This window comes from Pongo pygmaeus, chromosome X, assembly GCF_028885625.2.
Source record: "Pongo pygmaeus isolate AG05252 chromosome X, NHGRI_mPonPyg2-v2.0_pri, whole genome shotgun sequence".
In the NCBI taxonomy this organism is placed as follows: domain Eukaryota; kingdom Metazoa; phylum Chordata; class Mammalia; order Primates; family Hominidae; genus Pongo; species Pongo pygmaeus.
The window spans coordinates 53,474,266-53,500,568 of record NC_072396.2 but is presented as its reverse complement, the minus strand read 5'-3'; the positions used below and the strand labels follow the sequence as shown (position 1 = coordinate 53,500,568).

Here is a 26,303-nt window from a genome sequence, read left to right as displayed (position 1 = left end):
CTTCACAGTGTACGGAGTTTGCCTTTCTTAAGGCGGACTCTGTAATCCTCTGAGAAGCCTAGAGAGAAATTCTGCAGCATACATTGGAGAGAGCTCTAATCTTTACAAGGCCAGGAAGAGGAGTTTCCCATTTTGGAGGTAGTTTAACAAGGTTTGAGCAGAGATATTAAACCCAGCATGGACAGAGAAATTCACAACCTGGGGGGCTGGCGTATCGGAAGAACAGAAATAACCAGAAGGAGCAGGAAAACAACTATAGCCAACACTTCCTGCCACATTAAGTTGGTTTTCTTAAGCTTTCAGATTTAGGGAGGACTAGAGGCCGACCCGAGGGCTTCTTGGCCAGCTGGACCTAGATGACCTCCCTCTTTCCCTTGACCTATAGCCTAAATATTTTTGGTGTCTCCACGAGTCAAAGGCAAAAAGTTCAAACTCAGCCCTTTCTTTCAAGGGTTTTAGGAGGGAGAGCAGGGCTAAATCTTGGAGGCACTGGACTTGCTGTGACACAGGAAAACGAGATGTGCAGGGTAAGGGATAAGGATGAGGAGGAAAGGGGCCACTCAGATCTTTCCTAAGGTAGGAGAGTAGCCACGGGGGGACAGAATAAGAGTCCAGACGGAGTAAAGCAGTACGAGCATAGGTTTCTCTGCAGTCTTCTATTCAAAGGCACGGGAAAAGTTACAGGATGACAGAAAATGTGGGCAAGGAGATTTGCAGGGTGGCCATTTTGAATCCAGCACTGATCTAATGTGGAGGCGGTCCAGTCACTTGGGCGTGGGATGTGGCAATTTAAACGCCAGCAGCCTTTATGGTGCCAGAAATTTCAAATGGGCGAATGTTTCTCACACTCTTTCCCGTAACAACACCTGATTTGTTTCTGACAGAAAAGGCAGGACTGGGACGGCCAGCCCAAACGACTGATGAGGAATTTGACCACCTGTGGTAGAAAATCAGTACTGAGGACCTTAAAGACATTCTTTTCCAGTCGCCTTGGGCAGTATTGGCGACGCGACATATGAAACTTAGACACTAAAGAAGACAATAGACAATAGTGCATATAAACAAGTTTGACAATTTTTTTTCTCTTTTTATAGACAGACAAGGGGTGGGGGTCCCATGATAGGATCAGTCAGATGCCCACCTAGCCGCTCCCCCTGAGGGGACTTAGGCTCCTCTTAGCATTGGCAGGTCGGTATAAACCGCTGGCTCGGATCGAGCCATGCCCGATGTTGCCTTAAGCCTTATGAGGTCACCACAAAACCGCAGGTGAGGGCCCACTCGAACTCCGTGGCTTTCACTGCGGAGCTACAAACTGGAAATTCAAGTGCAAGCCCTTGAACTCCCCATTCACGCACTCATTCACACAGAGTTTATAACAGTTTTCTTATTCTTGTTCTAAAACAGAGGTCTCCAGAAGACCTGAACGAGAAAAGGAGGAAAGACAGAGGAAGAAGGAGGGAGGGAAGGAGAGAGAGACGAGAGGGGAGAGGGGGAGGGAGGGAGAGGGGGAAGGAGGGGGGGAGGGAGGGAGAGGGGGAGGGAGGGGGAGGGAGGGAGGGAGAGGGGGAGAGGGGGAGAGGGGGAGGGAGGGAGGGAGGGAGGGAGGGGGGAGGGAGGAGGGAGGGGGGAGGGAGGGGGGAGGGGGGAGGGAGGGAAGGAGAGGGGGAGGGGGGAGGGAGGGGGAGGGAGGGAGGGGGGAGGGAGGGGGAGGGAGGGAGGGGGGAGGGAGGGACAGAGGGAGGGGGGAGGCAGGGGGGAGGGAGGGGGGAGAGGGGGGAGGGGGAGAGAGAGAGAGGAGAGAGAGGAGAGAGAGAGAGGGAGGGAGGGAGGGAGGGAGGGAGAGAGAGAGAGAGGGAGGGAGGGAGGGAGGGAGGGAGGGAGAGAGAGAGAGAGAGAGAGACAGACAGAGAGAGAGACAGAGACAGACAGACTACTAGTCTTAATGGAGAGGCTGCCCTGCCAGAAACCAGGACTCAGTCCTCCAGCGTCCTGGAATATGGACAGAGTCAAGGGAGGGCCCCTGTCAGAGCCACTTCCCTCCCAGAGAGGCACAGAGGCGCCTAATAGAAAACCATGACTCTGTCCTCCAGTGTCCTAGAACGCGAGCAGAGTCAAAAAGGGAGGGCCCTTGTCAGAGCCACTTGCCTCCCACAGAAACAGTCAGATCTGACTTACCTTCCCGTGACCAGAAACTGAGGACTCAGGAGTTGAATTTTTGTGGGCACACACCGGTGGTCGATCCATTCCCCTCTGGAAGACTGGGTCTTACGGGGCCCTGGAACGTCTTTAGGTGGCACCTCCCCTGTAAGTCCACTGTCTGTCCGGGGGAGCCTGGAATGAGTCTGGCTCTCACCCGGTGGCGAAATCTCGCTGGGGCCTCCAAATGTTGTAACCAAGCGAGTTATAAAGAAACGCCACACTTTGAGACAAATTAAGGGGACCTTTATTAGCGGCGACCTAGAGGCAGCTAACGCTCAAAATTCTCTTGGCCCTGAGGAAGGGGCTAGTTTTGTTTTTATACCGTGGTCTAAATAGGGGAGGGGGGAGTTTAGCTGAAGCAATTTTACAGAAGCAGAATAGGCAAAAAGTTAAAAAAAATTTGTTATAGATGCAGTTACAAAAAATAAACAGTTCCAGGTGCAGGGGCTTAAACTATCACTAAGAGAGAAACGCAGGGGCTTTTAAGTACTTTCCACCGAGCACATTCCCAGGAGCTGCTGGTACAGCCTGCCTCAATATCTTATCAGCAGGTGTATTCTTGGATGTGCTTGGAGTCAGCTTGCACTAGTTATTCCCTTAAGGGGGATAAAGGGGGCTGCAAGTGAAGGAACTAAAATGGAGTCTGTCCGGCTCTCTCTGCTAGGAGAGAGTCACTCAGGTTAAAACAAGGTAGGGTATCACAAATGATGGACTTAGACGGAAAGTCTGTCCTCCTAAAAGTAGCTAGGCACAGAGAGAAACATTCCCTGTTCAGCTGGCTGAGACTTCCGCTAATTACAAGAAAAAAAAACCCTGCCCCATGAATCTCCCCACTGAAACCGGTCTACTCCTTCCTATGAAAGTAAAAGACACCCCCGCCCCGCCCCGGTTACCCCAGCAGGGGGATTTCCACTTCTGGGGTGCTCTCCCTAAGGCAGTAGCCCGAATAATTTCAATGTATTAGATTGTTTGGTTTCTGTCTTTACCAAGGTGCATTTATCATTCATGCAAAAACAGTAAAAAAAAAAAAAAAAAAAAAAAAAAAAAAGAGCACGTGTCGGTTCTCAGCGGCGCGCCCTAACTCAAAACTCCCAGCCAATCACAGAAGTCAGCCACCTCCCAACGCTCCAGCCCAGTTCCCACATCCCTCACCCGGGAAGTCACGTCCGCTACAGGGAGTCTCTTCCCATGGCCTCCGGAAGCATTCGGCAGTCCACGAGCCACGCTTCAGAGAGGGCCGCTACGGGAACGCCGCGGCGCACCTCCGGAAGAGATGACCTCCACGCCTTCTCCTCTCGCAGCCCACCCGAGCGGCGTCGGTCGCGAGAAGCCACCCAACCGCTCCGTCTTCCGGCTCCGGCGGTCCGCGGCAGCCAATCAAAGGTTCAGTTTCTCAGCGGCGTCGCATCCCTGTGATGTGAACACATCCTCGCCGACGCCCCCTTCCGCGCTGCGGCGCCTCTAGCCCGCCGGAGGGCGGCTCCTCTCGATGGTCTTAACCCTTCAATTACGAGCGGGCGGCGCTGCGTTTCCAGGGTAGAGGAAACGAGGCGCCGCGTTGGCGCTTGGACGGCGGGAACCGGCTCCGGAGCGAGAACGCGCGTGAGAGAGCCCGAGAGAAACGGAGAGCGAGCGAGCGCGCGGGAGAGACTGAGAGCAGGGGGGTGGGAGAGAGACTTCCAGAGAGACAGAGCGAGAGGCCGAGACCGAGGCTGTCCCTAGAACAGGCCAGGGTGTCTTGGGACTCGAATCCCTGGGTTGGGCTGGCCGGGAGTGGGGCTTTCGAAGGAAGCGGGTGATTTTCCACGTCGTCCATATCTCCCCGGTGTGGGAATGGCGGTCGTGCACTCTGGGGGTGGCGTTGTTCTCGTTCCCTACTTGGGGGTGGCCTTTTTCAGCGGAGAAAAAGGATGCCGCGGGCATTGGTAGTCGGCGGGACTACACTTGGGCTAGGATCAGTGTTCAGAGCGTTCAGATATCACCGTGTCCTTGGCATCACCTCCCTCCCCACCTCCTCTCCCATCGCACAGCAGGAGACAGTGACTGGAGGGTTTTCAAGGAGGACTACATTGCCCCTATTGAAACAAACCGTCCGACAAACCCTTTTTCCGACGTGTAACAGAGGGACGGTCGTAATGTGAAATACGACTAGACATGCGTTTAAAGGGCGGTGTGATTGCTGCATTCGTGCGCAATGAATGGTCCAGGCCATTTATGTCCAGTAGCCGCACAAGCTGCAGGGTCTCATGTTTAGAGAAGGAGGGCCTCTCCGCCGTCCACTTTGCTGGAGTACAGGCGACCCTGGGCGGTAGCCCTCTCCGCCATCAGAAATGTGGTGCTCTGAGTAGCCACAGATTTCCATCTGCATCTCCAATACCATTTCCCTCTACTCACTGACCCGTTGGGTGCGTTGGATTTGTGCGTGGGTGTGAGGGTAGTTTGGTGTGTTTGCTCGCAAATGGAAAAGTGAATGGCCTTGGTTGGCTGAGCTTATCAGGGCACTAGCAGTGGAGAGAGAAAGGACTACTGTATTCTTAGGAGCAGAATCTCAACAACTTCCTGTAAAACGGGCAGTGTGTCTTACCTGGAATGCTTTGGCATTTAATAAAATGTCCTGTGAATACTTTTCATAGGGAAGCACTGTTTTTACTGTTTCTGGTTGGACAGTGGTTACATTTCAAATCGTAGTTCAGAATTCGCGCAATACCCAAATTAAATCTCTACGTGGCAGTAATCCATTTTCTTTCCTTAGTGTGTGGTTGGAAGATTAATTTGAGTAAGTGTTCAGTTCTGGGCTGGGCAATCGTGCCGGGCACGGGAAATTTAGGTTCCTTAAGGGAAAGGCCTGATGTGCTAAAATGAAATCTAAACTGTATTTAGCCGCTTATGACAATATGAAGGTAAGGAGAGCCACAGGTAAGTATATGTCTGTGAATGCGAATTAAAACGGGTGACAATATAAAGAGAGATTGGTGTCACAAATGGTGAAGTGGCTTTTGTATTTCAGCAGACCTCAGTGAGAAATGGTCACCACCACTCCCTAGATGTGTGACCTTGAGTGAGTTGCTTAACCTCTCTGATCCTGTTACATCATCTGCAACTGGGGATGACGATATATATCATAGCAAGCCCTGGGAGAAGCTGTTCCTGGCCACCTGGGCTATGGTGGTTTTGACTTCTGTGTCAGAAGTACCCCCGTCTCATGCCTACCATAGTTGTCTTTTTGTTTTGTTTTCTTTTGCGGGATGGTCTCACCTGTCACCGAGGTTGGACTGCACTGGCCTCAACCTCCTGAGTTCAAGTGATCGTCCCACCTCAGCCTCCCCAGTAGCTGGGACCATAGCTGTGCAGCATCATGCCTGGCTAATTTTTTAAATTTTTTGTTGAGATGGTGGTCTCGCCCTGTTGCTCAGGCTAGCCTCAAACTCCTGGGCTGAAGCAGTCCTCCCACCTCAGCCTCCCAAAGTGCTTGGATTAGAGGCGTGAGCCACCATTCCTGGCTCCTTGGACAATATTTTATTTCTCAGATTAAGACACGTCCTTGGGATGGGGCTGCATTGGATAATTCACTGAAGGCACCGCTGAATGGAGTGGGCCCTCAGTAAATACCTGGAGGAATGTGACCTGGCCAGTGAGGTTATTTTCTTTTGTAGGTGAAAGGTGTAGCAGTCACTCGGCCTACACCCACAGCATCGACCTTGTGAACCCAGCGACCTGACTGCCTTGGGTGAGTCTAGGCAAGCTCCATTCTCGCCAGAGCGGACTTGCTCCTTGTCTCCCTCTTGCTGCTCTGGCCACTCTTCTTGGTCCCTCCCCTGTTCCCCTCCCTGGACTCCCGGTTGTACTCCCGCTGCTTTTCTGTGTGCTCACCTGCTGGGAGACCCCTGATGCCAGCACCACGCTTCACTGCTGTCTTCATTTTCTTCTTTCTTTCTTAAAAGTGGGCATTGCTGGCTTTACTGACTACCTGTTCTTTTGTTACAAAGCTGCTAAAAATTGTATCTCCTCCACTCCAGACCCAGTAGGATAGAGATGATCTGTGTAGATATCAACAATATAGAACGTCTCCAAGTTGTGTGTAGGACAGACTCTTTCCTTAATCTGTGTGGCGTTGCGTGGCTAGGAGTTAGATTCCTTTGCCATGACACGGCATGAGACTAGGAGCACAGTTTTCAGCACCCAGCAACCTTGCATGGATCTTAGTCATTTTGCTGTAGGATTTTGCCATTTCTAGAAAAAAGTCCGTATATAATTGGGATTATTAAATGAAATCTGTGTCTTTAAACTGAAATAAATGCACTTTATAAGGGTATCTCATATCTTTGTGGAAGATTGAAAAAAGCATTGCATGTGTTTCAAAAGAAACACAAAGCTCTTCCTGGCGCTCATCTCCAGGACGTAGTCTGGATTCACTTGCTTAGCTGTTCTCTTTCTCCTTCCGCACAGGAGAATTGAAGCGAATGAGAGTGGGGAGTGTGAGAGGTGTGTTCGGTGCAGCATTTCTGGCATGGGAGCAGAACTGGTCAGGAGGAAGTGACGGTAAGGATTCGCAGCATTGCACCCGATCCCCGGGCAGCTGTGGACATGTGGGTCAGCCCCTAGGACTCTGCTGTCTAAACTCTTCCCTCAGGATTACTTTCTCGCTTAGGTGTCAGGGGAGGCTGAACACCCAGAGAGGCAGTGCCACCAAGGGTGTGTTCATCTGCAGTCAGGGAGACCTGGGAGGGAATTCTGTCCCTGAGTGGTTGTGTGATCTGAGGGAAGTTACTTGACCTCTCCATGCAGGAATTTCTGCCTTTGCAACGTGGGAAAATATGGATTCTGCAGGGTTGACTTGACATACTCAGTGAGATGTTTATCACGGGCCCCACATCCTTCTTGTTTCATTTGATAGATATTTGTGAATGTCCACTGGGCTCAAGGCTCTGTGATGGGTGAACAAGACAAAGTCCCTGGCCTCTGTCAGCTCCTGGGCTAGTGGGTTGACAGAGAAATAACCATCTGTTGACAGCTGAGTGGGATTGGGGCTGGGAGAGGGGAAATACAGGGCGTTTTAGGAGCTTGGAGAAGGCTTCCTGGGAGAAGTCCTATCTCAGCTGAGTCATGCAGGGTGAATGAGAGGTGAAAGTCTTGCCAAGGGCCATGGCAGTCCCAAACTACAGGCACCCATCACTATACCCGGCTAATTTTTATTTTTAGTAGAGATGGGGTTTCACCCCGGTGGCCAGGCTGGTCTCGAACTGCTGACCTCAAGTGATCCACCCGCCTCAGCCTCCCGAAGCAGGGATGACAGGCGTGAGCCACTGTGCCCAGCGTGATTGTAAATGTTAATCATGTCCACAAATATCTTCCCAGCAACAACTAGAGTAGTATTTGACCGAAAGGGACCAGGCACCAAGCCTGGCCGAGTTGACCGATAAAACCATCACAGTGAGGGATTGGTACCCAGAGGCATCACCTCTCATGCTGAAGGTCTGACTGGTAAACTGTCTGGGTTTCCTGTCTCCAGTAGTCCTTCTCTTTCTTCAGTAGCTGCATGACATGATGCAGGAAACTTGAGGCTGTGGTGTTTCATGCAGAGATTTTTGATACAAGGTCTTTTACCTGGGGGCAAGTGCCTGTTGAAGAAATGACATTGGTGAGATGATGAAGGAAGGGAAGTCACATGTATTGCTGCAGCTGCTCCCCTCCACACACACAACGGACTTCTCTAGGCCTCACTGTCCTTAATGGCTCTGTCAGGGATCATGAGCAACTCCATGGGTGTGGTTTGAGAATCTCTGGATGAACCTACACATAGGACGGTAAAATGTTTCATTTCACAAAATTGCTGGAGGGAGAAAGAGAGAAAAGAGAGCGATGACTATGCGGGCCGGTTGTCAGTTGATGTCTCCAGAATCTTCCTATTTCTTTTTTTTCTTTTTCTTTTTTTTTTTTTCTTGAGACAGAGTCTTGCTCCGTTGCCCAGACTGGAGTGCAGTGGTGCAATCTCGGCTTACTGCAACCTCCGCCTCCTGGGTTGAAGTGATTCTCCTGCCTCAACCTCTCTATTACCTGGGATTACAGGTGCCCGCCACCACACCCAGCTAATTTTTTTGTATTTTCAGTAGAGATGGCGTTTCGCCTTGTTGGCCAGGCTGGTCTCAAACCCCTGACCTCAGGTGATCTGCCTGCCTCGGCCTCCCAAAGTGCTGGGATTGCAGGCATGAGCCACCACACCCGGCTCACATTTCTTCTCATAAAAGTGTTTGTGGCTGGGAGCAGTGGCTCATGCCTATAATCCCAGCACTCTGGGAGGCTGAGGCATGCAGATCATGTGGAGCTCAGAAGTTGTAGACCAGCCTAAGCAACATGGCAAAACTCCGTCTCTACAAAAAATACAAAAATTAGCCGGGCATGGTGGCTCACGCCTGTAGCGCAAGCTGCTCAGGCGTCTGAGACTGGAGGATCCCTTGAGCCCAGGAAGCAGAGGTTTCAATGAGCCAAGATTTTGCCACTGCACACCAGACTGGGTAACAGAGCGAGTCCCTGCCTCAAACAAACAAAACAACAAAAGAAACATGGGGGGTGGGGGTTGTAAGGTCTTTTCTCTCTCTAAGAATTGGCTTTCTACATGTAGAAATAGATCCTGAGAGAGTCCTTGTGACACAGAGAATTGGCTGGGAGATAATTGGGTTAAGATCATTTTCCAAACGTTTCACACATAACTGTTTGTGTCAGATAGTGGTGGCCCAAAGGATGTCAGGGAACTAACTCGTAGGAAAGATAGATTGCAATTTCTGAAAAGTTAAGAACTCTTTCTGGGATGTGTGTGTGTGTGTTTATATGTGTTTGTGTTCAGTACATATTCAAACTGTTGCTGATAGGGTTCTGTCTTTCTTGCCCCAGTGTGTGCTGATAGCCACGATTTGGTGAATAAACATTCAAAGGACCAGTATCCTCTGAAGAAAACTAGTGAATTCTTGGTTTCCACGTTTGTGAAAAGAATAGAGCCTGGGAGGCTGATCTAAAGTTTCCATTTAGCATTTAATGTCAATTTTTGGTTGCACTCATCCAAGATGTATTTATCAAAACAATACAGAGAGATACCCTTATCGCAAAATATGCCATTGGGTTTTTTCACTTAACCTACAGCAAGATTGACTTTTTTCCCTCAGGAGTACAGTTCTGTGAGCTTTGACACGGGCATCCATTCTTGTCACCACCACCACAGTCGGGATCCAGAACAGTCCCATCACCCCAGGACACTCCCTGGAACTGCCCCGTTGCGGTTACCCCTTCTTCATCCATCATCCCTGGTGTAAAGTGATCTGTTTCCTTCCCTCTAGTTTTGTCTTGGGGAAAGTGTTATGTCAATGACACCATACAGTTTGTGGCCTTGTGAGATGTTCCTTCTTTTGGCCCAGTGAACATCTCGGATGAGTGTCAGATGCCTCTGTCATAGGCTGTTGTTTTTTCATGAAGGCAGTTTCACTGTGTGGAAGACCACAGGTGTTCAGCCATCCTTCTACTGAATGACATTTTCCTCTGTCCAGTGTGGGGCAGTTTCGCATCGAGCTGCTTTTACAATTCAGTGCGGGCTTTTTTGTGAACCTAAGTTTTCATTTCTCTAGGGTAGATACCCAGGAGTGGGATGGCTGGGTCCTATGGTAAACATCTGTTTGACTTACAAGAAACTGCCAAACTGCTTCTCAAAGTTGCTGTGCTATTTCGCCCTCCCAGCTGCAAAGTGTGAGAGTTCCAGTCACCCAACATGTTCTCCTCGCTTGGCCTTGCCAGTCTCCATGGTGTTAATTTGCATTCCCCTAATGCTGAATGATGTTAAATATGGCTTCTTGCGCTCCCATTCAAGTCTTTCCCCCATTTTCTAGTTGGGGTGTTGATTTCCTTATTGTGGAGTTTTGAAAACACGCCATGTATTTTGGATCTAAGATCTGTCAGGTCGGTGATTCTCAAACATTTCCTCCTAGTGGTGCAGCTTTGATTTTCATTCTCTGAACACACTGGCTCTTACACAGCCAAAGTTGTGTTGTATTATGTTGTGTTGTGTTGTGTTGTGTTGTGTTGTGTTGTGTTGTGTTGTGTTGTGTTGTGTTCTGTTCTGTTTATTTAGAGACAGGGGCTTGCTATGTCGCCCAGACTGGAGGGCAGTGGCTCTATCTCGGCTCACTGCAGCCTCTGCCTCCTGGGTTGAGCAATTCTCCTGCCTCAGCCTCCCCAGTAGCTGGGGACTACAGGTATGTGCCACCATGCCAGCTAATTTTTGTATCTTTTGGTAGAGACGGGGTTTCACCATGTTGGCCAGGCTGGTCTCCAACAACTGAACTCTAGTGGTCTGCCCACCTTGGCCTCCCGAAGTGTTGGGATTACAGGCAGGAGCCACCACGCCCGGCCAGAGCCAGAGTTTTAAATTTTGCGAAACTCCTATTCATCCATCTTTCCTTTCCGTGGATCATGCATCTCAGGTCATGTCCTAGCCTCCCCTCACAAAGATGTCCTCCTACGGTTTCTACCAAAAGTCATAGTATTGAACTTTGGCGTGTAGGTCTCTGAACCCTTTTTCCTTAATTGCGTGTAAAGGTTGAGGTTGAGGTGCATCTTTTTGCATAAGGATAGGCCACCTCATGTATTGAAAAGCTTATCCCTTCTCCATTGGATTCACTCTCACACCCATGTCAAAACTCATTGGACACATTTCTATGGATGGATTCGTGGACTCTATTTTATTCCATGGATCTACTCGTCTACCCCTGTAAGCCAGCAATCTCGATTATTACAGCTTTAGAGCAAATCTGAAAATCTGGTAACATCATCTCTCTAAAATCCCTTCTGCTTTTTGAAACATCAGATATTCCACGTGAATTGTAGAATCTGCTTGTTTATGCATGCAAATGTCCCTCAAGGATTCTGATTGGCAGGCACTGCATTCATTCTACAGATCAAGTTGGGGACAATGGACTGTTAACTTTTTTGGGTCTTTAAATATGGGAACACATTGTTTCTCTCCATTTAACTAAATCTTCTTTGATTTTTTCATTACCGTTTAATAGTTTTGGGCATACAGACCCCGTCCACGTATTTTAGCTTTATACATAACCATTTCATTGTGTTTGTAGCTTCTGTAGAACAGTATTATTTCTTAAATTTAGGTTTCCGGTTACTCATAGGATTGTTTTCCGTGTGTTGAGTTTCTCTCCTGTATCGCTGGTAAGCTCTCATTAATGAGCACTAAGCTCTTATTAGCTCTGAGAGTCTGGGGGAGATACATTGGTTGTTTCACGTAGACGATCACAGGACCTATGAAAAGGAGTACTTTGGTTTCTTGCTTTCTCCGGCGTGTGCCGTGACTCTTCTGGCATTATAGCACTGACTAGGCCTCAGCGTGACGTTGAATAGCTGTGGTGAGAGTGGGCGTCCTTGCCTGGTTCGCATCCTTCGGCAGAAAGCATCCAGTCGTTGACCATTAAGTGGCTTGTTAGTTGTAGGTCTGACTGTACACACCCTTTTTCAGGTTGAGGAAGTTGTCTTGTGTTCCTAGTGTGCTAGAGCTTTTATATCACCAGTGGACTTTGAATCTTATCAAATGGTTTTTCTGCATAGCTTGATGTGATCCTGTCATTTTTGTTCTTCATCTGATCTCTCAATCTGTGGGTTACATTGATTGATTTTCAGGTGTGGGAAGAACAACCCTTGCCTTCCCGCTATAAAACCCACTTGATCGTGGCTTATTCTTCTTCTCACATATTGCTGAATTCAAACTGCTAGGTTTTGTTGAATACTTTGGTGCCTGTATTAGGAAAGAATACTGGTCTGTCCTTTTCTTGGTATCCCTGTGGTGCTGGCCTCATAAAATCAGTGGGGCGCATTCCCTCTGCTTTGTTTCCTAGAAGAAGTTGTGTAAGTTGGTGATATTTCTTCATTAAACGTTTGGTAGACTTGGCCAGTGAAACTGTCTTGGCCCAGAGATCTTTTTGCAAATGTGTCTGCCTGTGAACTCAGCTTCTTTAAAACATATAGGACTGTGCACACAGTTCAGTGTTTGAAATCCATCCTGTGTGAGTTTCTGTAGCTCGTGGTTTTCAAGTATGTGCTACATTTCCTGTGACCTGTGGAATGTGAATCCGTAGAGTTGCGTGTATTCTCACCATATTGACCCTTTTATGTTTTCCGGGTCTGGAGTGAAATCTCTTCTTGCATTCCTGATATTGGTAACTTGTTTCTTTGCCCTCTTTTTTCCCAGCCAGTCCTGCCACGGGTGTATCAATTTCATTGATCACTTCAAAGAACCAGCTTTTTTTCTGGATTAATTGAATTCATCTATGTGTTTTTCTGTTTGAAGTCTCCTGGGGGTTTATGCTTCTGTTGTTTAGCAAAATAAATTCTTATCCACACTAGGAATTTGGAAACGATTTCCATAGGCATGAGCAGCCTTTTCGACTAGATGCAAACCCAGTGGTCAGGAAGGCGAACATACAAAAGGGTGTGTCCCCATGGTGCAAACGCTTACAGTTGAGTAAAAGTCTCCCTTGTGACTGGATGAAAATGAACGCTCATGGGCAGAGCACCTGTGAGTCACACATTGATTATTCTACAAATGATGCTTGGGAAGGGGCTGGAAAATGTCAGCAGGCAATTGACATCGTCGAACTGCATCGCATCCTTTTGCACCCCGTGTCACGTGGATGCATTAATCGGTATCATTTCTAAATCCTTTATTAGATGACATTAATATTCTAAGCTGGTGAGATGTGTGATCTCACGTCATCCTCAGAAGAAGCCTAGGACAGGGTCTCTCTATAATCCCCATTCTACACACAGGAAGTGGAGGGACAGAGAGGTTGAGTAAGATGAATAATTCTGTGTTTTCTTGTCTTATCACCTTGCGTTGCAGTCTGGGTTCTGCCCGCACACATTCCTCGCTACCTTCTTGGTGTCTGAGAACCTCCAGCTTCACCTCCTTTTCTGGACCTGGCGGAGCTTCCAGCTGGGACCAGACCTCCATGGATCCACTCCAGAAACAGAATCCAGCATCGCCTTCCAAATCTTCCCCGATGACAGCTGCAGAGACTTCCCAGGAAGGTCCAGCGCCCTCTCAGCCTTCATACTCAGAACAGCCGATGATGGGCCTCAGTAACCTGAGCCCCGGTCCTGGCCCCAGCCAGGCCGTGCCTCTCCCAGAGGGGCTGCTCCGCCAGCGGTACAGAGAGGAGAAGACGCTGGAAGAGCGGCGGTGGGAGAGGCTGGAGTTCCTTCAGAGGAAGAAAGCATTCCTGCGGCATGTGAGGAGGAGACACCGCGATCACATGGCCCCCTATGCTGTTGGGAGGGAAGCCAGAATCTCCCCGTTAGGTGACAGAAGTCAGAATCGATTCCGATGTGAATGTCGATACTGCCAGAGCCACAGGCCGAATCTTTCTGGGATCCCTGGGGAGAGTAACAGGGCCCCACATCCCTCCTCCTGGGAGACGCTGGTGCAGGGCCTCAGTGGCTTGACTCTCAGCCTAGGCACCAACCAGCCCGGGCCTCTGCCTGAAGCGGCACTCCAACCACAGGAGACAGAGGAGAAGCGCCAGCGAGAGAGGCAGCAGGAGAGCAAAATAATGTTTCAGAGGCTGCTCAAGCAGTGGTTAGAGGAAAACTGAGACGTGCACCCACGTGGGATGGAGACCCGAAGGGACTCAGACGGAGCCGCCGTGTTGGCAGCGCCTGGGTGTGGGCCCATTTTGGGGACCAAACAGCAAGCTGCGGTCGGATGAGTGCCAGGACCTGTGTACCGGGACACGTGGGAATCCTCCCAGCGTGATGCTTGACCGACCCGAGGAAGGTCCTCATCTTTCGTGCCTGTCATTCTTGGATGGCTGTGAGGCATTCCTTGGCAAGGGACGCTGCGTACCAGCGGTCCTCGCCACGTCTCACATGGCTCCTGTGATGCATGTTGTTGCTTTCCCACCCGGGATCTCCATCTCTCGTCCCTTCCTGCTGTCAGTAAGAGATCACATGTCTGTGTAGTGTGAATGCCTTGTCGCTGTCCTGTGCTTTTGCACCATTGAGTTGACTGCCTCTGAGAAGCAGCACTAGGCCTGTTGAAATGCAATGTGCTGCCTTGAGATCCAGTTTCAAGAATGGGCAGGTAAACGCAGTGTGGGAAAGGAATGTGGAATGAGAACTTGGTGGTTCACCGCTATACTATTTGTGTAAATGTTTATGTATGTGATAAGCTACATGTATGTAAATGTTGCAATACCCCTAACAGTCGAGTAGTAGTCTCCCTTACAGGAATTTTTGACGGGGTTCCTCATCATCAATACCAAATAAATACATGTAGGAATGGAAAATGGGTGTAGAATTCAGGTTTGTTCCTCAGTATTGGTTTGTTTCTCATTAGATCTGAGCTGGCTACCTTGAAATCTCCCAGCAGGGGATCCGGGTTTATTGAGGGAAGCTCTGCGCTGTGGAGACTGGGAACGGGGGAGGGAGGGCACCAGAGAACACAGCCCAGTCACTGTTTGAGCCCTGCAGCGGGACCAGCATCCAGACCAGCGAGGCAGGGCCATGGCTTCGAAGAGAGGCTTCCTGTGCACAGGAGACGTGGAAGCAGAGTCCGCCGCCCACGGTGAGAGCCCTGCGCATTGGTGCTGGTGCCCTGGCTTAGGGGCTGCGGCGCCATTGCTTGTTGTGTGGTGGGCCCGGGTGGGTGAAACTGAGCAGCAGTTTGCACCTGCTTTGTGAGAACCAGAGCATCCTTGGGTTCTTCCAACATCTTATTGGGATTTAGACATGTGTGTCTTTTAATTTTAGGAGGCACAAATGACTAAATCTACCTGTTTTTTTAACCTCTGCAGAATCCTGAGATGTGAACCCAGCCAGTACCCGTGTGACTCCTCTGAACCGAAAACAAATTCTGCTTTGTGTCGGTCTGTTTTAGGTAGTCCCCAGAGCTGTCTTGCTGCAAAAGTCTACGCATCTCCTGCCGACAGAAGTGGCTTGAAAACAGGTAAGTAAGTGTCTTAGATTCTGATGCTGAGATCTCATGAGAGAGTCGACAGTTGAACTGACCTAGCTCCAGGGGAGAAGGGAAAAAAAAGCAGGGCTATTCCTTCTTGAAACACAAAGGCCTAAATGGAGACCAGTGAATCCGGGAGGGTTTCAAAGGGGTTCGAGGCGTTGCCCTTTGGCTGATGTTTCCTAGGGTTCTGATGGTATTTTCCCCATTTCCACATGTCAGCTGCCTTCCTCCACTCCCACACACCCATCCTCTAGCAACATTTTCAGTTCCGCTTTATGAACTTCGAAAGCAGAACACCAGAGAAGTTAGGGAACTAGCCCACGGTGGCACAGGCAGTAAGAGGTAGAACTAGCACCCGAACCTAGGCAGGCTGGGATCGGAGCTGGCCCCCCTTCAGCAGTTCACCTCTGTGAAGGCTGTGGGTGAAGTGCCTAGAGCCGGGCTTTGGTGCTCATTTCATAGCTGGTAGCACCAAGTCTTGGTGAGATCCATTGCTGAATCCTCCACACAGTGCCGTGGGCCAGGTACAATCATCCCCACCTTGTGGAGAGTTTGTGCAGGTCCTAAAGTGGTGGCCAGAGATGCATGCCTTTGTCTCACTCCCCAACCACTCAAATGCTCTCTGCGGACCTTCTCAGTCAGCTCAGCAAGCACACCAGGTCCGTGCTGCCAGTGACAGTCATCATTTCAGCAATCATCAGGGTTTCCATTTTCTCACCTTGCCTCTCTCCCTTCTGGGCTACATCGACTGTCGTGGTGGGGAGGTGAGGAGGAGTTGCAGAGGTAGCCCCGCTCCGGGGGATTGAGCGATTCATCAGGGAGAGAGATCCGACCCCATCTTAGTCTGTGTCCTTCCACTATATCATGAAATACAACAGGCTGGGTGCTCTGGATTGGATACGGTGTGTTTATCCCCACCAAGAGTCAGGTTGAAGTTGAATCCTCAGTGCTGCAGTGTTGGGAGGTGGGTCCTAGTGGGAGGTGTTTGGGTCATGGTGGGGATCCCTCATGAATGAGTCAGTGTCCTGTGATGCCATCCTGTTGGGCTGAGTTCTTAACTCTCACAGGTATGGATTAGTTCGCAGGAGAGTGGATTGTTCACAAGATTCTGGCCTCCTTGGATTCTCTCTCCCTTCCTTCTTTCCATGTGATCTCGTTGCACACGCCAGCTCCCCTTCCACTTTCCACCATGAGTTGAAGCAGCCCGAGGCCCTCACCAGATGCAGTTGCCCAAAAATGAATGTTTCAGCCACCAGAATTGTGAGCCAGATAAACCAACTTTTTCTTTTTAAAAAATTTATTTATTTTAATTTTTTTTAAGAGACAGGGTGATGCTCTGTTGCCGACGAGAGTGGAGTGGCACGATCATGGCTCACTACAGCCTTGAACTCAGGTGGGATCCTCCCACCTGAGCCTCCCAAGTAGCTCAAGGATGTACTGCCATGCCAGGCTAATTTTTAAATGTTTTGTAGAGATAGTGTCTGGCCGTGTTGCCCAGGCACATCTCAAACTTCAGGCCTGAAGGTGATCCTCCTACCTTGGCCTCCCAGAATGCTGGGATTAACAGGCATGAGCCACCGTGCCTGGCCTCCAATTTTCTTTAGAAATTACTGAGTCTCAGGTATTCTGTTATGGACCAAGACAGCTGGCAATTTGTAATGGAAACAAATTTATTTCTCGTGACCCTGGATGCTGGGAAGTCCAAAACAAAGGTACCAGTATCTGGTATCTGGCAAGAGTCTTCTTGGTGTTTCCTCACGTGGCAAAAGGTGGAAGGACAAGCCGGGGAGAATGTTATGTCCTCACATAGCAGAAGAGGAAAAGAGAGAGCAAACTCACTTCTGCAAGCTCTTTTCATAGCAGCATTCATTCAGTCACGAGGGCTCTGCCGTGATGGCCTAAACACCTGCTGTTATTCCACACCTCCCAACACTGTTGCAGTGGGGATTAATTTCACTGTGAGTTTTGGAGGAAACACAAATATTGAAACGCTAGCAGATACGCATCGTTGTGTCAGAGAACAGGTGGTTGATCCCATGTGGTCCCAGTCTCAGGAGATGAAAGGAGTGAGAAGGATCTGAGTTGGAAAAAGCAGGCATCAGGGGCTTGCTCAGGGAGGTCACAGATGCACAATGCCACAGGGTCGCCAGGAACAGGCATGGAAGATGGGTGGGTGGAGGTAACTGAGGCACTCGGCACACCCTCCACATCCTCACCTCCAGGTCTTTGTCCCTGTACCTGTGTATGGGGGGTGGATGGGACTTGGGGGTCGTGTCTGAGACACCATAGTATCCCAAGTTATAGACTAGGATCTGCAGTCCCGTGATGTCCACAGGTGTCCAGCATGCGACATTTTAGAGTAGAGACCAAACCAAAGGCACCAGCAGGCTAGAGAGGATTGGGACAGAGAAAGGTGCAAATGCAGTGATCACGTGGGACATCTGAGTAGACCCGGAGAATGTAAGGAAATAGAAAGACTACATTAAAAATCTTCCCACTAGGGACAGTCTAGGCTCCACTGCCTCATTGGTGAAGTCTATCCAACATTTACAAAATACATAATACCAACCCTTCACAGATTCTTTCAGACTACAGAGGAGGGAACATTTCCCAACTTATCCTTTGAAAATTGTATTTTACCCTGCTACTAAAGGCAGATAGAAGCTGGGCGTGGTGGCTCACGCCTGGAATCCCAACATGTTGGGAGTCTGAGGTGGGCGGACCACCTGAGGTCAGGAGTTTGTGACCAGCCTGGCCAACATGGTGAAACCCCGACTCTACTAAAAATACAAAAATTAGCTGAGTATACTGGTGGGCACCTGTATTCCCAGCTACTCGGGAGGCGGAGGCAGGAGAATTGCATGAACCTGGGAGGCAGAGGTTGCAGTGAGCTCAGATCGCACCACTGCACTCCAGCCTGGGTGACAGAGCAAGACTTGTCTCAAAAACAATAATAAAATAGTAATAATAATAATAGTGCCAGAGACAGCAGAAGAATACCATAAACCAATATCCATCATGAATATGCGTGCAAAAATCCCCAACAAAATATTAACAAACCCCAATCCAGCGACACATACAGTGGGTCATGCAACATGACCAAGTGACATTTATTCTAGGAATGCAAGATTGGCTTAACATTCAAATTTCAGTTAAGGTAATCCACCCTGTTAATAGAGGACAGGAACTATATCATCATCTTCATAGACAGAGAAAAGTATTTGACAATATCTGACACCCATTAGTGATAAAATCATGTCTACACAAAGACATGTGCTCAGATGTTCACTGCAGCATTTTGCAGGAAGGCCCCAGATGGAAACAAGCCAAGTGTCTACCAACCAGTAAAGGGATAAAGAAGTGGTATATCCGTACAGCCGAATGTTACTGAGCCGTGACAAAGAACACACTGCTGATGCACGTTTGAGCCTCCAAGACATTATGCTAATTGACAGATGTCAGACACAGAAGACCACTTATTGCACAAGTCAGTTTATAGGAAATGCCCAGAGAGGCAGCTCTAAAGGAGCTTACTAGTTGCCTGGGTGGGCCTGGAGGTAAAGTAATGGGGATTGACTGCTGCTAGTGGGTACCAGCGATCTTTCTGGGGTGATGGAAGTATTCTGAAACTGGATAGTGGTGAGGGCTGCAAAACTGTGTGAATTTACTAAAACTCCCTGTGTTATTCCCTTTAGGTACGTGAAGTTTGTGGCAAGCAAATTATACCTTAGTAAAGCCATTTAAAAAATGTAGTGCAAGTGTGACCGTAAGTCACGGAGGAAAGAGTATGCAGTCATTTTTTTCTACAACAGTAAGCAACATCCCCTCTCTTTCCCTGTTCCGCGTCCTGCCTACATGTCCTGCCTGGTCGCCTGGCCCCTCCACGTGCACTTGATGCTCCAGCCAGATAGACTGTGCACACCTGGGCAGAGGGAGTGCTGGTGAGTGCACATGTCTACGTGTGTGTCTGTGTGCGGTGTGCGCGCGTTCCTGCGCAGGCACCCTGTGGGTGCATGCACTAGTGACTGTCAATCCTCTGTCTGTGGGCTGGCTCCCATAATCCGTGCTACGTCCTGAATTCCACTGCCGGTTTTTCTGTTCACCAATCTCAAGGACCTGGCTTCAGTTTCCCTGGTAACCAGCCTCAGCCCTTAGCTTCGACCTCTGAGCACAGGAAGATAGCCAGAGTGGGGAGGGGTGGTGTCTCACCCACAGGGCCCCTGCCGGAGCTGAGCACCCCAATGGGATGAGTGGCAGCACGGTTACCAAGACAACAGAATGCTCGACCCCTTTCCACCTGCAAGGCTCTTCTCCCTCTCCTGGGCCTGCCGAGCATCAGGTCGGAAAGGGAAAGCTGTGGCATAACCACCCTCCTAAGTCCTTGAAATTGCTCTAGACGTGGCTGTAGAATAAATATGTCAAAAGATGCTCTTGAAAGAGAAGGCAACCCCTACTTTTTTTTTTCCAATTCATTAACTACAAACAAGGCTATGAAGTCCAAGGTTATATTTAAAAATCAGGGCAGGTGAAAGGGAGTGTGTGCTTATGTCTCTCAGCGTCAGCTGTGCATCAGGTCTCTCGTGGAGCATTTGTCCAAGAGCAGATGCCGGACCCCATCCCCAGAGAGTCTGACTTAGCAGGTCTGGAATGTGGCCCCAGCATGAGTATCATTTTATAACTCCTCTTATGAAAGACGAGGTGGCAGCTGCAGAAACGGAACCATCCTCATAGGAAGTAAAGCATATCTGAAACACAAGGTCCCTCGCCAAAGGGAAAGCAGGACGTCTTTGCTCCCTGCTATGCTGGCAGTTTCTAGGGCTAATAGATTTCCCGGGCTGAGGAAAGGTCAAAAACATTCAAAGTAATGTGAGTGCGTGTTTTACAGCTGACACTGTGCTCACCTTCTTCTATATTCCTGAAATCAAAATTTTCACGTTAACATGCTGCATTTGCCAGTGAAATTTATTGTTGTTTCTGGTGAGGGTCTCCTATGCTCGAGTTATTTTCTTTTTTTTTCTTTTTTTTAACTTTCCACACACCCTCTTTTTTATTACTATTATTATTATTATGATTATTATTTGTGTGTGTGTGTGTGGTAAGAACATTTAGCCAGAGATCTACTCTTTTAGTAAATTTGAAGTATACAATACAGTGTTTTTAGCTATAGGCATTATGCCATGTAGTAGATCTCTAGAACTTCTTTATCTTGCATAACTGAAACTTTGCAACTTTGACCATCAACCCTCCACTCCCTGCCCCAACCAGCCCCTGGCAACCACCATTCTACTCTCTGTTTATATAAGTTTAACTATTTTAGATTCCACATATAAGTGAGGTCACACAGTCTGTGTCTGGCATATTCACTTAGCATAATGTTCTCAAGGTCCATCCACGTGGTCACAAATGTCAGAATTTCCTTCTTTTTAAGGCTGAATAATATTCCATTGTATTTATCTACCACATTTTCTTTATTCATCCATCAATGAACACTTAGGTTGTTTTATATCTTGGTTATTATGAATAGTGCTGCAAAGAACATGGGGAGTATCTGGACTATAAATACCCAGAAGTGAGATTACTGGATCATATGGTAGTTATTTTCAAGGTGAGTAAAACACTGCATAGATACGTTCACGAGACATTGCACAGTCATTCCTTGAATCTAGAGATGGCTCAGATTTGTATTAGCCGATGTGGATGAATCAGCTCCCAGGCTTACTTATTGTGTTGAGATGCATTTTTCACATGTTATTATAATTAGTGATATCAGATGAATCCTTCTGCTTAAAGGGCCATAGAGGACTAGGAAATGTACGATGAAAAATACAATTCAGCAGTCCCTTGTTTCATGTGCACCCGTGGAGACCCACCTCCGCAAACTTCTCTTTTTTTTCTTCAGCTATTTCTTCTGAATATTAACCTCTGTGTCTCTAAATGATGGGCTCCTACTGCCATGTCCCGATTTAGGGATTTGGAGGTTATCTGTTGAGTTCTCGGAGGAGATGAGCATTTCGGTCTCTGAGATATATTACAGGGCCCGGGTCTGCTCTTTGGCCTTCCCTGTGGGGGCCACCCCAGCCAGGGTCTGGGCCTCCACTCGGGTGCCTGTAGAGAGCCTCTGCCAATACGAAGCCTTCACGGGAGACTCTTTGCTCATCTGTGGCAATGTGGAGGTCATGGTTGGCTTTTTCCAGAGCCTTGCAGCAGAGTCACGGGGTGATCTGCAGCCAACCTGGCAGTATTCCTAGGTTCTGGGGTTCAGGAACTGAGTGGATGGCGGTGCCAACCCATGAGACAAGGGACACAGTTGGGGGTCACCCGCTGATTTGTTGGGCTTGTGGGATATCTGAGTGGACATGCTCCTGAAACCATGCCCTGTGGGGGCTCTGGGGCTCAGCTGGGATTTTCCTGGTGGAGTTCGTGATGCAGGAATCCATCAGCACACAAGCGGAGAAGGACGGAACCAAGTCTGGGTGGCCATGTGGGCACCCAGGGTCACCTACAGAATGAGGAGTGTCCAGGGCAAAGGTCGCAAGAGGGAGGAGGAGTCCCGCTGGGGGAGCACAGAGCAGTCTTGTGATGAGAGTGGTGGACCTATGGGGCTTGGAGTTGGGGTGATGGAAGGGGCTGGGCACTTGGTCTGGAGATTCACACCGAATGCCTGGTGTGAAGAGGTTTCTTTGTTTGGGACCATAGAAGCACGAGGAGCCATCAGAAGCCAGAAGAGGTTGTTCGTGTCTGTGGCCCTGGCCAGGATGGATTTCCAGCCTCTGTAAACCTAAGCCCTATCGTGAGAGTGGCCTCAAAGTGTTATCCCTCGTGGTGAGGAGGCTGTGCTTTTGGGCCCTTCAAGGGAGGATCAGAGAGACTTAGCCACAGGGTGACACAACAGAACTCCCCTGGGAGTTCTCCATGGGAACTGCGAGGGGCCCCGTGTTCCAGTATTCTTTGCAAATGCAAGGAGAGCCCCGAGTCTGGAGGTTCAGATATCTTGCAGCGAGCCACCTGTACCAGGCCGCCATAAATAATGGTGGGGTATGTTCCCCAGTTGAAGGAGCAGGGTGCAATGCAAGAAAGATTCCGGCCATCACTACCTGGCCACAGCCCAGGTGCCATCGGGAACTGAAGGTCTTTGTCAGGGAAACCCGTCATTGCAAAGCTCCTTAAACTCTCTGTGGGCGGTGGGGGGGGGTGGGGGGGGGGCGGTCTCCGGGTGTCTACCTGGGCGGTACCCCCTGTAAGAAAAGGGGACCACATGGGGCATGAATGTGACAAGAGGAGAAGCATGCCCTTCCTCCAAATTGACCCCTTTAGAGATCCCAGGATGAGACACAAGGGCCCCGGGGGCCTCTCTGGGTCTGGTTCCTGGTGTGCATTTGCCAGACTCTTCGGCCTCAGAGCGCTGCTGGGGCGTGAAGAAGTGCTGTAGAAGTCATGATTTTCTCAGCGTCAAGAGCCCAGTCAGGATCTGGAAGTGGTGGCGTGGCCTCGGAGTTCCAGGTACTCGAGAGGCTGAGGTGGGAGGATGGCTTGAGCCGAGTTCAAGGCTGTAGTGATCTATGTTTGCACCACTGCACTCCATCCTGGGTGACAGAGCAAGACCTTATATCAAAAAAAAAACCCACAAAACCGAATCAGGCAATGCGTATATAAATGTTTTCTAAATCTTACAGCTCCATGTGAAGTAAGAGTGCTATTACTGATTTTGTTTTTGCTGCCTAACTGTGGCGGCTGCATCTATTAGTAACCGAGTTTTACTATTAAATGAAAACACTCAACGGGGCCCAAGACAGCTGACTCGCCCCGGGGTGGAGAAGCGAGACCTGCCCAAAGGGCCATGCCAGTGCACTAGGGCGCGTGGCGTCTGTGAGAAATGAGGAGGTTCTGCCTTGGAGAATGAGTTTCTGCCAGGATACAACGATGGGAGACAATTCTTGGGTCTGTCAGGAGCCACTGAAGTTCTCCCCTGTACCTGTCAACTCTTGGGAGGAAACTGGCATTATGTACATTTGAAAGAAATAAGAAGGAAAAAAGCCCTCCTTCTTTTAATAAGAAATTCTGGCTTGCTGCATTTCCTCCAGGCGTCATTCTCTGGCTGTAGAAACATTTTTTCACTCCACCCTCCAGGGCTCAGGCCCTGGGAAGTGGGGTCTATCTTAATAAAGAACACTGGAGCCCGGCGTGGCTGGGGATGTCAATGATGGCCCTCAAGGAGGCCCTGCTCACCTCGGTGACACTCTCATTGGCTGCTCCACTCTCTGTGTGTGTCTGGTTTTCTCCTCTTTCTGTGCTCTGTTTGGGGGGGGGGGGTCTATTTATGGGGCGTTAATATCATCTCAGATGATTAAAGAAGAGGTGGCAGCCATGTACACTGGTACACACCTGTAATCCCAATCATTTGGGAGGCTGAGGCCGGAGGATGCTTGAGCCCAGGAGTTGGAGACCAGCCTGGGCAACGTAATGAGACCTCATCTCTACAATGAATAAAAACATTAGCCGGCTGTGGTCGTGCAAGATTGTACTCCCAGCTACTGGGGTGGTTGAGGTGGGAGGATCTCTTGAGCCCAGGAGTTTGAGGCTGCAGTGAGCTACAGTCATGCTAACTATACTCCATCCTAGGTGACAGAAAAAAAGAAAAAGAGAAAGAAAAGAAGGGGGGAAAAAAAACCCTTCTTTTTATAAGAATCTTTGGCTTACTGCTTTTTCTCTAGGCGTCCTTTCCTGGCTCTGGACACATTTTTTGACTCCAAGCTCCATGGCTCAGGCCCTGGGAAATGGGGTCTGTCTTAATAAAGGACAGTAAAGCCTGGCCTTGCATGGGGAGGGGAACGACAGCTTCTCTATTCTGTGTGTCTGTCAGATTCTCTGCTCTTTCTGTGTCCTGTTTTGGGAGTCTGCTTATGAGGGGTTAAAATTGTCCTGGGTTACAGTAGGGAAGACAAGTATGTCCCATTCCCTTGCTACTGTGGACTGATAAGACAGTGTGCAGAGGAGGAGTCGCAGGGAATGGTATGCAGAGAGCACAAACTCACTCAAGCCCCTCACACCCCACAAGCACGCTGGTTTATTTATTCTCTCTGACTGATTTGACATTTGTCTTGCTTGTCCACCCTCTGGACTGGATAGTAAGGGGAAACAAACGCACTGGATTTTCGTCCAATCTGGTGTCATCTGATGCTGTCATGTAACCGGTCCATTTGTATAAATGCTCAGTCTGTTTTGGCGAAAATGATCAGTCTCTTGGATTGCCACCCCACCTCCCTACTCTTGTCCAAGATGGGGAAGGGGCATATATGGCTTTTGAGTCTCCATGGTGATGTGGGAAGGGGCCTATGACATTGTATGTTGACTGCAGTGTCCTCGGTGGTTTCTGAGGGAAGGCTCACTCTTGTCCCCAGGTCCTGCTGGCGACGCTGCCCTGCTCACCCATGTGTGAGGCTGGCATAACTTGCATTTTTGTCTCTCTCTCATCTTGATCAGGACCTTGTGCTCCCTGGCTGACTTGACCTCAGCCCACCTGTGCTGGCATCTGCGGACCCTTCTGAGTCTGGGCCTCATGCTCTCCCCGACCCCTGACCAGTGCTGTCCACTCCACAGCCTCAGCTGCAGGGTCTCCTAGCTCCTATCTGGCTTATGCTTGCTTCATGGTAGCACCGCTGGGTTTTGAATCAGCCACTTCCACATTCCCCTCTCAGAGAATGTAGAGCACTGAGGTCTCCCAAAACAGCAGGAACCAAGATCAGCTCTACAAAGTGAAATTCCTCAACTCCAGACATCCCTCTGCCCAAAGAGGCTACTGGGCCATTCTGCAAAACGAGCTCCAAATTTGCATGAGGTAAAACCCTCTTTTATTCGAAGCTTCTCTCCACTCCCTTGTCACACCTTCCTCCTCTGAGATTCCTCCTCTGAGATTCCTGCCTCTGGGGACCTCCTACCCCCTGTGACCAGAACAGGACACTTTCTTTGGCTTGTCTTTCATGTTCACCTCAGACTTGCCCTGTTATATCCAGGTCAAGAAGGTCACAGTTGGGAATTTGTACTTGGTTCAGAACAACGGTAGAATATGTTTCCAAGGGCCTGAGCCATGGAGCTTGGATTCAAAAAATGTGTCCAGAGCCAGGAAAGGACGCCTAGGGAAAAAGCAGTAAGCCAAAGGTTTACTGCTTCTTACTTATAAGAAGAAGGGGAGATTTTTCCCTCTTGTTTCTCTCTCTCTCTCTCTCTCTTTTTTTTTTTTTTTTTTTTTTGAGACACCCTCTCGTTCTGTCACCAAGGCTGGACTATAGTGGCACGATCATAGCTCACTGCAGCCTCAAAATCCTGGTTTCAAGAGATCCTCCCACCTCAGCCACCCCAAAATACAGATTAGGGACAAAAGCTCTATTGAAGGGAGTTGAGGAGGCCGTGGCCTCAGAACTCCAGGCAGCTTTTGTTGAAGGGCAGCACATTCTGTGCCAGCAGCTGCTGAAGGACATGTGGGGAGAGGGTGGGTTTTTCCTCCTTTGCTTGTGGAGTGCTCCAACGTAGAGGGGGCAGTTGATGACTTTGAAGGGAGAAGGGATCATTGCAGGAGCAAAGCCCCTGAGAAGGTGGGAGGTATGGGATCCTGAGCTGAGGTGAGGAGCTGGCTTCAGTTAGGAGCACTGTATGCAGAAGGGCGGCAGAGAATGCCAGGGCAGGCACGGGTAGACCGGGCTTGGGAAGCTCTAAGAGTTCCCAGTGGATTGCTTCTGTCTTCTCGATGAATCCTTAGGGTAGGCCACTGAAATGGAAGAGGGTTCCTAGCATACTTGGGGAGTATGTTAGCAATGGATGTAGGATGACAGTGAAAGTGAGAAGCAATCTCTCTTGGTCATGGAGAAAGGTACAACAGTAAGTAAGGCATTTTTTTCTCATCAGTGCTCAGCTCCTGAAAGGCCGGGCGCCCATCCTTTACTGCACATCGTGGAGGGGCGCGGTCTTTCCTGAGGCCCAGGGCATGAAGGTGGGCAGGAGGAGATCCCTGAAGACATAGGGGTTCTGGCGGTGGCTTGGTCAGCCCCGGGGGGGGGGGGGGGGCGTTGAGATCGCCAGAGAGGATTTATAGAGTAAGGGCTGC

General features: G+C 49.4%; 1 protein-coding gene across 14 annotated transcripts in view; it reads left to right on the top strand.

Annotated features, from left to right (window-relative positions):
• The window catches only part of FAM156B (family with sequence similarity 156 member B), a 48,025-nt gene that overhangs the window by 11,271 nt on the left and 10,451 nt on the right, over window positions 1–26,303 (top strand). The window contains exons 1-6 of one of the 14 annotated variants that reach the window (XR_008497069.2): window positions 2,432–3,582; window positions 5,853–5,926; window positions 6,646–6,738; window positions 13,091–14,812; window positions 15,125–15,193; window positions 18,901–19,146. Coding sequence is in view for 10 of the 14 variants with exons in the window: in XM_054471224.2 (XP_054327199.1) it covers window positions 13,200–13,841 (642 nt within the window). In the remaining 4 variants the exon portion in view is untranslated. Of the gene's footprint in view, window positions 1–2,431; window positions 5,927–6,645; window positions 6,739–13,090; window positions 14,813–15,124; window positions 15,194–18,900; window positions 19,147–26,303 lie in introns of those variants that run through there. The other 13 variants (XR_008497066.2, XR_008497065.2, XR_008497064.2 and 10 more) reach the window with 13 other exon arrangements.